The sequence below is a fragment of the Protomyctophum parallelum genome (assembly GCF_964188405.1).
Source record: "Protomyctophum parallelum genome assembly, chromosome: 13".
Taxonomy (NCBI): Eukaryota; Metazoa; Chordata; class Actinopteri; order Myctophiformes; family Myctophidae; genus Protomyctophum; species Protomyctophum parallelum.
In genome coordinates, this window is record NC_139708.1 from 41,304,336 (window position 1) to 41,319,312 (window position 14,977).

At 48.6% G+C, this 14,977-nt stretch overlaps 1 protein-coding gene across 1 annotated transcript in view; it reads right to left on the reverse strand.

The window, feature by feature from the left end:
• LOC310868672 (tectonin beta-propeller repeat-containing protein 1-like) overlaps positions 1-14,977 on the reverse strand; it is a 36,452-nt gene that overhangs the window by 5,940 nt on the left and 15,535 nt on the right. Inside the window, exons 11-20 of the mRNA XM_083779128.1 lie at positions 14,044-14,740; positions 13,294-13,660; positions 12,481-12,596; positions 11,641-11,796; positions 10,913-11,062; positions 10,037-10,194; positions 9,269-9,399; positions 7,457-7,544; positions 557-653; positions 206-285 (exon numbers count right to left, since the gene is read on the reverse strand). Coding sequence (XP_083635254.1) covers positions 206-285; positions 557-653; positions 7,457-7,544; positions 9,269-9,399; positions 10,037-10,194; positions 10,913-11,062; positions 11,641-11,796; positions 12,481-12,596; positions 13,294-13,660; positions 14,044-14,740 — 2,040 coding nt within the window. The remainder of the gene's footprint in view (positions 1-205; positions 286-556; positions 654-7,456; positions 7,545-9,268; positions 9,400-10,036; positions 10,195-10,912; positions 11,063-11,640; positions 11,797-12,480; positions 12,597-13,293; positions 13,661-14,043; positions 14,741-14,977) is intronic.

Genomic DNA, 14,977 nt, shown 5'->3' on the forward strand with positions numbered 1-14,977 from the left:
TGCAGTTATAATAGTCAGATGGAAGTGTTCCAGTGCAGTTATAATAGTGAGATGGAAGTGTTCCAGTGCAGTTATAATAGTGAGATGGAAGTGTTCCAGTGCAGTTATAATAGTGAGATGGAAGTGTTCCAGTGCAGTTATAATAGTGAGATGGAAGTGTTCCAGTGCAGTTATAATAGTGAGATGGAAGTGTTCCAGTACATACACGGGGAAGTCAGCGGCGTACTGCCACCCATCGTTGTCTGTTCCCTCAGGCAGGTTGTAGTCTATGCTCCACTCTGACACCTGCAGGCCACAGGACCACACTGCGGTCAGTCAAAGTGTGTCATATACACTCTATAAATAGCGTCACAGCCCCGCCCCCTCTCAGAAGGACGAGGGCACCAGAAGATAATTCCCTGTTCATGTTTTCCCCATAGACGTTTCAAAAAGTATTTATTTAAAGACCTGTAAGCCGTCGGACAAAGCCGACTCGGATGGTGACAAATCATGACAATAAACACATTTTTGGGGGCCGAACAAATACTTTTCTTCGTGCGTGCATGAGTGCACATACCCAGGTCCACTGAGGAGAGGGGGGGTGTGTGCTGCTTTTCGTACACTCGTTGAAGCCGCTCTCATCACTCCACATGGGGCGATCGGTGGGGAGACCCCTGGGGGGGGTGGGGGGTGGGGAGAGAGAGAGAGGGAGGGAGGGAGAGAGAGAGAGAGAGAGAGAGAGTAGAAAATCAGTTTTGAACATTATTTCATTTTTTGACACAAATCACAACTAGGGCCGGGACTAATTGCGATTAATTTAGATTAATTAACTACAGAAAAATTAATCGCGATTAACTACAGATAAATTAATCACACCTTTTTTTTCACCGCGGAACGTTTCTCACTGGGCGCTTTTCTATAGTACTGAAAACTGGAAATAATAAAAAGTCACCCCATTTTGTGTTGCCTAGAACTGGAGGTCTGACAAAAAACAGTAACAATATGAAGTACAGCTTTGTGATGTCACTGAGATGTACTTGTTACTGTTACTATTTTTTTTTCAGACCTCCAGTTCTAGGCAACACAGAATGGGGTGACTTTTTATTATTATTTCCACAACAGGTATATTAATGACAGTAAAATGTTGAAAATGAGTGGTATCCTGTAGTCACTATTCATTGATTCACTGGGATACCAAAAAACATAAAAAAAAGGTTTCTCGCTGTTCTCGGGTTGAATATTGATATGCGATTAAAATGCGATTAATCTAGATTAATTAATCGCAAAGCCTCTGATTAATTTTTTTTAATCGAGTCCCAGCTCTAATCACAACACATTTTCAGATGGAGGTTTCCGTGGCCAAATACAGTATTTTTGTGGGGGTTCTTGGCACGAACATATTTGAGAACTTGATTCATCTCCAGTAGTCTCTTCTGTCATTGGCTGTAAAAGTGCTTCATCTCCAGTAGTCTCTTCTGTCATTGGCTGTAAAAGTGCTTCATCTCCAGTAGTCTCTTCTGTCATTGGCTGCGTTTATCAGACGCTCTCATCTCATCCACAGAGACGTACAGAATGTAAGATCATTCCCCTCCTCTAACTGCCACCGATGTGGAAGGCAAGGCCCCAGAGCATCTGGCTGCCACCAACATGTGGAAGGCAAGGCCCCAGAGCGTCTTACTGCCACCAACATGTGGAAGGCAAGGCCCCAGAGCGTCTTTCTGCCACCAACATGTGGAAGGCAAGGCCCCAGAGCGGCTGGCTACCACCAACATGTGGAAGGCAAGGCCCCAGAGCGTCTTACTGCCACCAACATGTGGAAGGCAAGGCCCCAGAGCGTCTTACTACCACCAACATTTAGAAGACAAGGCCCCAGAGCATCTGGCTACCACCAACATGTGGAAGGCAAGGCCCCAGAGCGGCTGGCTACCACCAACATGTGGAAGGCAAGGCCCCATAGCGTCTTACTGCCACCAACATGTGGAAGGCAAGGCCCCAGAGCGGCTGGCTACCACCAACATTTAGAAGACAAGGCCCCAGAGCATCTGGCTACCACCAACATGTGGAAGGCAAGGCCCCAGAGCGGCTGGCTACCACCAACATGTGGAAGGCAAGGCCCCAGAGCGGCTGGCTACCACCAACATGTGGAAGGCAAGGCCCCATAGCGTCTTACTGCCACCAACATGTGGAAGGCAAGGCCCCAGAGCGTCTTTCTGCCACCAACATGTGGAAGGCAAGGCCCCAGAGCGTCTTTCTGCCACCACCATGTGGAAGGCAAGGCCCCAGAGCGTCTTACTGCCACCAACATGTGGAAGGCAAGGCCCCAGAGCGTCTTACTGCCACCAACATTTAGAAGACAAGGCCCCAGAGCATCTGGCTACCACCAACATGTGGAAGGCAAGGCCCCATAGCGTCTTACTGCCACCAACATGTGGAAGGCAAGGCCCCAGAGCGTCTTACTGCCACCAACATGTGGAAGGCAAGGCCCCAGAGCGTCTTACTGCCACCAACATGTGGAAGGCAAGGCCCCAGAGCGTCTTACTGCCACCAACATTTAGAAGACAAGGCCCCAGAGCGGCTGGCTACCACCAACATGTGGAAGACAAGGCCCCAGAGCGTCTGGCTACCACCAACATGTGGAAGGCAAGGCCCCAGAGCTAGATGGCTGGCCAAAGCTGGCACTGCAGGACATTCATGGTGGTGGACGTGCGTTCCGTGACGTCATGGCACAAAAGTTGACCTTGAAGTTGAGACCTGCACTCGAGCCAACCAACCATAGCCAACAGTGGCACTACCGGCTGACTTCTGGGTGCTTCAAACACAACTGAAACAAACACACGCCATTGAAATGACCAGCTGGGGTTGTCCGGTCTCTAGATTATATATAACTATGGTGGAATTCCCAGGGAGCATCCATATGTCCGTACAAATGTGTCTGTGGCAAAGACTTGGCCTCGTCCGTTTCTTTTTTACACACCATGATGTTCTAATTTTTATCACAAGACCCGACTACTGGATGTCAGAATATCTATTATTCATACCCTGAAGAAGGCATTTTGTTGCCGAAACGTTGGGAACCCAATACAAAGTCAGTTTGCATCGTGACTACGAGCTGTGGGTGGGTCCTCTCTTTCCTATTGTCAAGTGTGTCAGCTCCGTCGTCAGCACCTCCCCACTATTAGTGTGTTCAGCTCCGTCGTCAGCACCTCCCCACTATTAGTGTGTTCAGCTCCGTCGTCAGCACCTCCCTACTATTAGTGTGTCAGCTCCGTCGTCAGCACCTCCCCACTATTGGTGTGTCAGCTCCGTCGTCAGCACCTCCCCACTATTAGTGTGTTCAGCTCCGTCGTCAGCACCTCCCCACTATTAGTGTGTTCAGCTCCGTCGTCAGCACCTCCCTACTATTAGTGTGTCAGCTCCGTCGTCAGCACCTCCCCACTATTGGTGTGTCAGCTCCGTCGTCAGCACCTCCCCACTATTAGTGTGTCAGCTCCGTCGTCAGCACCTCCCCACTAATAGTGTGTTCAGCTCTGTCGTCAGCACCTCCCTACTATTAGTGTTCAGCTCTGTCGTCAGCACCTCCCCACTATTAGTGCGTCATGCTCCGTGTTCAGCACCTCCCCACTATTAGTGTGTTCAGCTCTGTCGTCAGCACCTCCCCACTATTAGTGTGTTCAACTCTGTCGTCAGCACCTCCCTACTATTAGTGTGTGGTCATTAGTTAGTTAGTTAGTTAGTTGTTTGGTCTATTAGTTAGTGGTCAGCACCTGAGGTCCCCACAATTAGTGTGCGCTCCAACCTTTTTGAGTCTACTAGGACAGTGGTTCTCTTAACGTGTTATGTTCAAGGACCCCCATAACCGAGGATGTATGATGTCATCGACAACCGCTGACAGTTGTCTTGATGACATCACCAACTGATTAGCCATGCCATATAAAATATTCAGATTTGAGAAGATGGTGTCATCACTTTACACGATTAGATGCAGAGAGATATTGTTAATATATTAGATTTTAGCTAGATTTTAGCCCGTTTCAAGAACCAAAAGAGTCACAGAAGATCATCGAGGTACAGCGAGCGCCCTCGGCCGCCGGTATGAAGGGACGGGAAGCACACGCCGAACTCAAGCAGCGGATGCTGCAGAGGAGCCTACGGGACCAGCAGCAGCACCTGGCGCAGCAGCGGGAACTCGCCATATTTACACACCGAGCAAAGACGCTGTCGTGGATCACGGTGGAAGAGAACGTCGGAGAGCCGCAGGGGCCGAGGGAGGTCGTCTCCGAACATCTGGAGGCTTTCAAGCAACAGGGCCAAGACAGGGAAACGGCCACCGAGGGTATAGCGTCCGCGCTGCACGAGCAACAGGACCGAAAGAGCGACGTAGACTCCGACATGTTGGCATCGGCACAGCGAGCCCAGGTAGTCTCCGACAAAATAACATCCGCGCTGCGCGAGAAGCTATACCGGAAGAAGGACATGGTTTCGGACGAAACGGCGTCCATACAGCCAGAGCATGTAATCTCTGACAAAATAGAAGCCACAAAGCAAGAGCAAATATTCTCTGACACGACAGAATCCACAGAGGGAGAGGAAACGGCTGTCTCTGAGGAAATGGCAGCCGCAGAGCGAGAGCGAATCCTCTTAGACGAAATAGCAGACGCAGAGCGAGAGCGAATTATCTCGGGCAAAATAGCAGCCGTAGGGCGAGAGCGAACTGTATCGGACAAAATAGCAGCCGCGCTGCGCGACCATGAAGCCCGAAAGAGGGCGTTCATCTCTGACCAAATTGCGGCCGAACAGCAAGAGCGGGACGACCAAAATGATGGGGGGGAGCTGTCGGGCACGGATCGGGAGCAGGAAGACCTAAAGAGGAACAAGATGTTTGACAAAATGGCCGCCCAACGGCAGGACCAGGAGCGAAGGACTATCCTCAAACAGGAAGAGGAGATGCTGGCCGTGCTCGCGGGCGTCGTCCAGGACATCAGCGAGATCAAGGTGATGAAGCCGATACTGATGAAGTCGCTCGAGGAGCTCCGGGAGCTGCGGAGCCTGGCGCAGCAGCGGGCCGGCACCAGCCTCGAGGAGGACGACTCCTTCACCCAGATGGCAGAGCAACGCGCCAGGGATTACTGGAAGGTCAAGAAGCAGCAGCAGGATTTAGCGGCGACGCAGAGAGAGCGCGATCTGGAAGTCGAGCGGAAGGTCTTCATGCGTCAGAGGAAGGTGGCCAGGGAAGTGATCGCCGGGCCCCTGTTGGTCCCGGTCGCGATAATGGGCCCGGGGGACAGGATGCTTTATCGACGCATCGCGGACAGACTCAAAGCAGAAGCAGCGGCAGCAGTGGCAACCACCGGAACACATGGACAGGAAGTCCATGTGGACTTCCTGTCCAGAACAAACATGGACGAAGGAGACGAATTTGAGGAAGAGGAAGAATTTGAAGAGGAATGCTAGCAGGGAGGCATCGAGACGGATGCTAATGTCCATGTTAGACAAGGAGTCAAGGCAAGATACCCCTGCCCCCCAACAATAGCCCTGTAAAGTCCTTACATTCATTTTGTGATATTAATGTAATAATTATCAATAAAATATTGTGTTTCCGCAAATGAATTGGTGGCCCACTTGTATTATCCTCATGGCCAACCGGTTGGGAAATGCTAATAGATATAAATATATATGTGTGGACAAAGGTTTCTACTGGCGCAGGAATTGAAGTCCTATTACAGCTTGCAGTATAAATTATTCAATGGAAGTGAACAAGGTTTTAAAACAGGGTGTTAAAATCAAAGATTCAGATGGTGTCATCACTAATACATGATTAGAGAGAGAGATATTGTTATTCATAGCTCGATTTTAGGCTGTTTAAAGAACCAAAAGAGTCACATAAGCCCTTTTACAGCTTGCAGTATACAGTAATTGCTAGTTTCAAGTATTTTTTTAAAACGTTGTGCTATGTGTTTAGTAAATTATGGTCGCATCAATTTTAAAGTAATAATGATAAAGTAGATGTTTCTGTGGTTGCAGTCGATAGCAGGCGTTTCTGGTTTCATTGTGCAGCCTTCAAAGAAAACTGTATATCCAATCATGGTTGTATTAGCTATACTTTAGGTATACTTGAAGTTAAAGATCTATCGAGTGCCGCAATTTTTGCATTTTTTCCAGTTGTTCATGTGTTTGAGGTGACAGCACTTCATTAGACCCCCTGGTGTGGTCGTTATGTGCAATGATGTCTTCCCTTTGCATTTTAACAAATACTGTACACTTTTTTTGAAATAACTCTTTATATAACTAGAACTGCACTCAAAAAAGTAATATTTTGAAGTATGATAATGATTACTTATGGCAGTGGTGTCAGATTACATACATGTATACATAGGGGCATTACCTTTATCGTTACGTCACCATCGATAACCAATTATACCCTGGCATCGGTACATATATTCATCACGTCATATGCTCATATGTCTATATATATGTATATGTCTATATATGTATGTCATTTCTGAGTTGGTTAGTGGTATAATGTGGTTACTTGGGTGGTTTGATGCGCATGTCCCTTTAATCCACCTGACACTGAAACATATCATTACGTCACCATCGTAAACCAATTATACCCTGGCATTGGCATTTCATCACGTCATGGGACATACGCGGAAAACATACCTGCACGGTCAGCTTCCGTATGTCCCGTGCCAGCATACTTGTCTGTGTATTCAATCATGGTTGTATCAGGTAAACAGGTAAACAGGTCTTACTTGTCTGTGTATCCAGTCATGGTTGTATCAGGTAAACAGGTAAACAGGTCTTACTTGTCTGTGTATCCAGTCATGGTTGTATCAGGTAAACAGGTAAACAGGTCTTGTCTGTGTATCCAGTCATGGTTGTATCAGGTAAACAGGTCTTACTTGTCTGTGTATCCAGTCATGGTTGTATCAGGTAAACAGGTAAACAGGTCTTACTTGTCTGTGTATCCAGTCATGGTTGTATCAGGTAAACAGGTAAACAGTTCTTACTTGTCTGTGTATCCAGTCATGGTTGTATCAGGTAAACAGGTCTTACTTGTCTGTGTATCCAGTCATGGTTGTATCAGGTAAACAGGTCTTACTTGTCTGTGTATCCAGTCATGGTTGTATCAGGTAAACAGGTCTTACTTGTCTGTGTATCCAGTCATGGTTGTATCAGGTAAACAGGTCTTACTTGTCTGTGTATCCAGTCATGGTTGTATCAGGTAAACAGGTCTTACTTGTCTGTGTATCCAGTCATGGTTGTATCAGGTAAACAGGTCTTACTTGTCTGTGTATCCAGTCATGGTTGTATCAGGTAAACAGGTCTTACTTGTCTGTGTATCCAGTCATGGTTGTATCAGGTAAACAGGTCTTACTTGTCTGTGTATCCAGTCATGGTTGTATCAGGTAAACACTAAACAGGTCTTACTTGTCTGTGTATCCAGTCATGGTTGTATCAGGTAAACAGGTCTTACTTGTCTGTGTATCCAGTCATGGGGTTCCATCTCTGGTTCTCGTAGATCTGAACACTCCTCACGTCCGTCTGTGTCCGAGCCGCGTCTCCTGGAACAAACATACCAGATGGAGTCAACACTGAGCGCCGTGCACGTGAGTGTGAGCGCATAGACAACACTGAGCGCCGTGAGTGTGAGCGCATAGACAACACTGAGCGCCGTGCACGTGAGTGTGAGCGCATAGACAACACTGAGCGCCGTGCACGTGAGTGTGAGCGCATAGACAACACTGAGCGCCGTGCACGTGAGTGTGAGCGCATAGACAACACTGAGCGCCGTGCACGTGAGTGTGAGCGCATAGACAACACTGAGCGCCGTGCACGTGAGTGTGAGCGCATAGACAACACTGAGCGCCGTGCACGTGAGTGTGAGCGCATAGACAACACTGAGCGCCGTGAGTGTGAGCGCATGTGTGTGTAGCAGACGGTTAGCTCATTGCTCAAGCAACTACACATCAAAAGTGAGAAGCAACAACAACAAGCAGGGAATTTGACCACTTAATGAAGTAGTTCACCCACAAACGTTTCATGGGGTGTACGTGCATTGATTTGGGTGAACTTCTCCTTTAAGCCCTTAAGAACTTTATAATATTCAATGCACTTAATAGAGATACAATCATTTAAGAGACCATGATCTGATACCTTACCGAGCGAGAACACATATTAAACAGTTAGCCATTAAATCCATTATGCAGCAACTGTGAGAAATAAATCACACCCATGTGGAGTTAGAGGGGCGTCCACTGTGTCTGCCACGTGACGTCACTGCTAAAAGCAAACATTAAAAGCCCAAAGACTTGGCTACTACATGGCGTCATGTCTGAAGGCCAGACGCACCCCTCACAAGGCTGTGAAGATGCCAAGACTCGATGTAGTGGATGGGTATAGGGGGAGATTTCGTTCTAATTCGTCTAAAAGTGCCACATTTTTGTACAGATATAGCCCAGGGCATGCTCTAATGATTTACCTTGGGGTGCCCGAGCCAGCGACCTTCGTGGTCGCCACAGCTGTTATCCCATTAACAGCCTATATACATATACGTATATATATTTCATTATGCGTTCAGTAGCATGTGAAAACTATGTTTTTTTTTCATGATTCTGAATCCATGACGGTCGCGGGTTCAGGCGCCCCTAGCTAAATCATTAGAGCATGCAATTCAATTCAAAGGGCTTTATTGGCATGAGAAAACATACGTTTACATTGCCAAAGCAGAAAGAACAATACAGCAATACAATCAAAACAAAAATGATGTACATTTGAAGGTCAGAATGTTCAGTGGTTGTGTTCCATTTGATATCCTTCTCCTATCACAGCAACTCACAAATCTTGCTGCTGTGTTTGCACATTGTTGTACTTCGCCCAGCAGATATGGGAGTTTTTTGTCATTGGTCATGTTTTCATTTCATTTTCATTTCATTTGTGTGTGGTTGTAATCTGTGGGAAGTATGTGTCTCTGATGTCTTGGTACAACGGACAGATGGTTAGGAAGTGTAGCTCGGTTTCCACTTCATTTTGTGTGCAGCTACATCTGTAGCTAAATCATTAGAGCATGCCCTGGGCTACATCTGTAGCTAAATCATTAGTGCATGCCCTGGGCTACATCTGTAGCTAAATCATTAGAGCATGCCCTGGGCTACAACTGTGCAAAATGTACCGCTTTTAGACAATTTAGCGCAGAATATCCCTATGGCTCCTCCACTAATGAGAATGATTGGAGAGATCAGATCAGGAGGTACATTGTGTGCATGTCTACTCTACGGGGTGTGTTTACCCGGGGTAGTGGGCTGCTGCCCGCCGTGGCCGCTGTAGACCCAGGCCGTGCCGTCCCACCCGATGCCCCACACCAGCCCCAGACTGTTGGACTCTACCCAGCGCAGGTGGCCCGGGACCTGCCGCCAGAACCTGCAGCATACAGTAGCACCACACCACAACCAGCGTTAGCCACCTTAGCATCATGTTAGCACACATTTAGCACAGTAGGCACAATTAAAACATATTGGCAACAACAAACATGAGCGACTTAACACTGTTAACACCGTGATTAGTGGTTATAGTGATTTGAATATACTGAGGGTCAGATTCTCCAGAAAAAAATCACACCCGTGTGAAGTGAGGGGCGCTAATATATTAAAGTCTTTTGAATTCAAACATTGAATTATATTTATTGTTAATGACATTTAATGTTTGTGTTAGGGACAAGATTACGTTGTTCAATGTTTTTGTTTTAAAACAAACATTGAACTAAAAACAAAACTATAAACCTGTATATAGGAGGGGCTAGCGCCCCTCAAAAACTAGTTATTTCTAAGAGTTGTCTCTTGGCTTGTATACTGGGGACCGTATCCCGTTAGTCTGACCTACGTGGCCGGTTAAGGCTGAGGTTAGGGTTAGCAGTGAGGTCACAGTGTCTATGGGTGTGTGGGGTGTGTGTATCACAGTGTCTATGGGTGTGTGTTTCACAGTGTCTATGGGTATGTGGGGTGTGTATTTCAGAGTGTCTATGGGTCTGTGTATTTCAGAGTGTCTATGGGTCTCTCACATGAGGTCACAGTTTGTGCTGTTCGGGGGGCTCTCCAGTGAGTAGGAGGGCTCGTGGACCATGACGTCTCCCTTGGAGGTGCTGGCCCACAGCGCCTGGCTGGAGGGCGGGCCCCGGATCCCCCTGCTCTCACAGCAACACTCGCACAACAGCGACACCTGGAGGACGGGAGGGGGGAGACGAGACGAGACAAGACGCCACGAGCAAACCATGAACAAACGAACGCTGTGTGGAGTGACCAAGACGCATCCTTACGTCTTCATAATTACACCCGTAGAAGGCCCAGGATGTGTGGGGACGTCTTGGGGTCTTTTTTAATGATATAAAACCGGATCGCTAAAATATTTTCATTGACAGGGCCGTTGCTAGGCAACGCCTTGTGCAGCGCTCAGCGCCATGTTTCACGCATGCGCGCAGCCGCTCACTTCCTTGTTTACGGCCCGACAAAACATGCCATTATCTCTGAATCTACGTGGCTGTCCATGGTTTTGATCAGAGAGGTGATGTTCGGTCCTCATTTCTGACTTAACCAAAGCATCTCATTTGGAATATAAACGCTTCTGAAAAGAGATCAGATGTGAACAGCGCATGGTAGTAAGGGAAAATGATACAGGGGGAAAATGGAAGGCTTTTCGGGGTAAGATCTAGCACCATCTTTAAAAGTTCTGCCGCACCGACATACGTGGCCGGTTAAGACATATAGGCTACAGAAGCTAATGGGTATGGAAAATCAGGAACAGTGTGGGCGGGGCCCTAGCAACCGTGCACAGCAACCGGAGCGGTTCCGTCCTTCGGGATCCAATGTGTTAATGATTGTACTGTATATTAACGGTAGCCAGTCATGCATTAATGATTGTATATTATCTAAAATGCTACCCAGTGGTTCATGTCCTCCTCAGTGGCAGCGGCCAGGATCAGAGGCCATCTCTGGCGCGTCCTGAGGCCCGTGTACACGGCGAAGGAATGGTGGACGTCCCTGAGCACCGGAACCAACGCTGTCACCTCGCTGATGAAGACATGCAGGTACTGGGAGAGAGAGAGAGAGAGAGAGAGAGGGAGAGAGAGAGGTAACTGTAGGAGTCTGTTTATTTCCACTTACATTTCTACATCGCTCACACATTTCTATCACAGGATACATGGTTAGATGCATAGACACACATAGTACGAACTGGACTTGAAACATTAAGGAGCATTCGATGTACAGATTTGTCATTCCTATTCTTCACGCTTTGCTGGAGGTTTTCTGTATATGCATGTTTTCCCTGCAGCTTTTATTCTCTGATTAGCCTAATGTTAATTGTACTGCTTTGCTACTGAAAAGGAGTGATCCAGCAGAGGAACTCTTATCTAATCAGGGAATCTGAATAGAAATAACATGTAACACCTTGGAAAAGCCCCCTTTTATCACTGACAATGTTCTGTTTCTGACAATGTAGTATTTACCTTCTCGTCGTACTGTGTGTAGTATTAGTGTAGTATTACCTTCTTCTCGTCGTACTGTGTAGTATTAGTGTAGTATTACCTTCTTCTCGTCGTACTGTGTGTAGTATTAGTGTAGTATTACCTTCTTCTCGTCGTACTGTGTAGTATTAGTGTAGTATTACCTTCTTCTCGTCGTACTGCGTGTAGTAGATGAACAGGATGCTGTCCTTCCTCCCCGCACAGCTGGTGGACTGCTCCAAGGCCACGCCCACATCCACCCAGCGCCGCGGGCTCCAGTCCCGCCACCAGCGCAGCGCCCCCTGGCGCACCCACACAGACTGCAGGGGGGAGGAGCCACACACATATAAGGGGAGGGGCCACACACAGTGGGGAGGAGCCACACACACAGAGGGGAGGAGCAGTTAAGCGAACCATTTTGTGAAATGAAGATTTAAAAAAAGAAAAGTGTGGTTCACACTCATTTTCCAGTTGGAAAACGGGACATTTTAATCGGGAGATAATTGTGAATGTATGTCGTTGCTGTCGGGCAGACATCTCTTATCTCCATATTTTCATCTATTAATGTACTTTTTTTTTAATCCGTGAATCAACGCCCTACTTGATCACACTACAGCGTCACACAGAGGCATCAAAAGTAGCAGATCTGCAAGCTCAAAACACAGCACAACGTGACATGTTTTGAGCTTGTAGATCTGCTACTTTCTTGTCATTTTTGAGGCCCTCCTATATATTCAGCTATAGTGTAGATGCACAGGTTCAATGTTTGTCTTTAGGTCACGGTTTGTTTTGTAAACGCCATTGACAATGAAGGGAAAATGTACGTCATAATGTCCCTCATTATGTCATATTGTCTCTTTATTGTCAATGGCATTTCCCATTGACAATGAATGGATAATTTCCATTTATCTAATTAATTTATTATTTTTGTCCGATGACAAGAGTGCCCCTCACTTCACATGGGTGTGAAGTGACAGACAGACAGACAGACAGACAGGTCTTACACTGCTCCTCTCCAGCGGTTTCTTCCTGATCTCCTCGTGGTCCCTGTGCACCTCCTGTTGCTGCTGCTGCTGGCTCCACTGAAGAGGAGTCAGCGACAGGGAGCTGGTCATGTGACCTGACGGACAGAGAGATGGACCAATCACAGCTCGCCACACAGTACAGCGAACCACGAGGCCAATTTGCTCCATATGGTGATCGATCGATTTTCAATCAGCACACAAATCCCACGTTAGAAATGGTACTTTCTAGCCCGGTGCCCGGCTGTAGTTCATTCCTATATATGGAGTTCTGTGTCAGGCATGCCCCCCCCCCCCCCCACCCAACAAAAAAACAATCACACCAATTGTAATTTGTGGTGGAATTCACAACGCCTTTTCCGACTCATGCTAGAAATTCTTCTGAAGATTTAACTTTTGAAGATTGTAAGTATTTTACAAATTAACTAGTTTCTAACATTTTTCTAAAGGTTTTTCAGCATCACCAGGCATGACAGATATTTCTAAAGGTTTTTCAGCATCGATCACCAGACAGGACACTTCAGAGTCATGTTGGCTGGAATCATTTCAGATCCTCATGAGCTCATGGCACCACACCAGTCTGCTGATGAAAACCACACAAATAATCTCTTTCTCGTAGGAGCAGTGAGTCAGCGCCATTCCATGAGTCTTGCTCATGGACGCACATCGACACATTGCTGGCCTGGAATCGAACCTGGGACTATTACCGGGGCCTCACCCACGTGATAATAATAATTGACCTTTACATGGAATTTGAAAGGCTTGAAAACCGTTACTATAATTAGAGGTACCTACCTGTGGGGCTGAGCCAGCTGATCTGTGACGAGGCGTCGATGTCACAGCTTCCCCCGGAGATCCACGCCCACACCGGCCCCTCCTCCTCTTCCCCCGCCACGCCGTGGTGATGAGAGGGGAGCAGTGCCGCCGCCCCCCTGCCGATGATGTCGTCGCCGTCGCCCAGAAAAGCCCCGCCCCCCTGCGCCGCCGCCCCCCGCTGGGCGGGGCTTATCCTGGCTGCCTGGTCCAGGTCCACGGTGCTCCACGGGACGTCCGGAGCGATCGCCCACTCCTCCGGAGACGACGGGAGCAGCAAGGGGGCGGCGTCCAGATCTAGCTCCTCCCCCTGGAGGAGGGTAGCGGGGGTGGCGTCCTCCGGGAAGGCCTGTTGTTGGCCACGAATACAAATGTTGAAGTTGACGATTAGTTGTCGCACAAGTAAATGCGATCAATGGTTTAATTGTGTTTTTTGTGCCATTGGAACATGTGAATACAATTTAGATTTCTGTTAGATTTTTAGGCTTCGTAATCACTCATTGCACAAGGTGGGTCAGATATGACAAATATCTTTGTTTGTTTTGTTTAGAGTAGCACTCTAAACAAACCAAGTCTATGGACTTTCTAATGTTTGTTATAGAGTGAAAACTAGAAATGCACTCTGTCGAGGTGGCAACTTGCGCCTTGCACACCGTGCGCAATTACTGCTACTAACTAATGTCTATTACAACTCAATTTGTTATTCTCAATCGTTATTGAGGGGGTCTTTACCTCCGAGGTGGGCGGGGCCCGTGGAGGGGGGCCCGTGGAGGAGGAGGGGGTCTTCTCACGGTCCGACACCAGGCTGGTGATGAAGCTGTCGCTGGTGGGGATGAACGCTCTGGGGGCTTCTGATTGGACGGATGATGACGACGGAGGGGACGAGGCCAGGTGAGGAGGCGGTGGTAGTGAGGGGGTCCCTGTACCTGCCCCGGCGGCCCCCAGCGGGACGGCGGAGGGGTCCACCGCAGTGGGGGCCCCGGAGGGGTCCGCCGCAGTGGGGGCCCCGGAGGGGTTCGCTGGGGGTCCCTCCAGCACGGCGGAGGTCTCCGTGGAGGTGTTCGGGGAGTCGGGAGGGCCCAGGTCGGTGGAGTCGGGAGGGCCCAGGTCGGTGGAGTCGGGAGGGCCCAGGTCGGTGGAGTCGGGAGGGCCCAGGTCGGTGGAGTCGGGAGGGCCCAGGTCGGTGGAGTCGGGAGGGCCCAGGTCGGTGGAGTCGGGAGGGCCCAGGTCGGTGGAGTCGGGAGGGCCCAGGTCGGTGGAGTCGGGAGGGCCCAGGTCGGTGGAGTCGGGAGGGCCCAGGTCGGTGGAGTCGGGAGGGCCCAGGTCGGTGGAGTCGGGAGGGCCCAGGTCGGTGGAGTCCGAGTCGGTGCAGCTCAGAACCGAGCCTTGGAAGGCCTCCGTGAGTCCCCCGTCGAACTCACTCTCATCCCTGGAACATCTTAATCATTTATTTGAATCCACAAATTAGTTTTACTATTCAAATTACTATTAATTTTGCAGGGAAACAGGTTGACAGTTCATGGGGCGCCTAAGGATACATATGGCACCACCTCCTCCACACAGACAAACTGTCTATAACTTAAGGTCTAATCAAGCCCCGAATGTCGCATTTTTTATGAGCCATTCTGTTAGTAAAGTCTGCGTGCACGTGAATGGACAATTACGG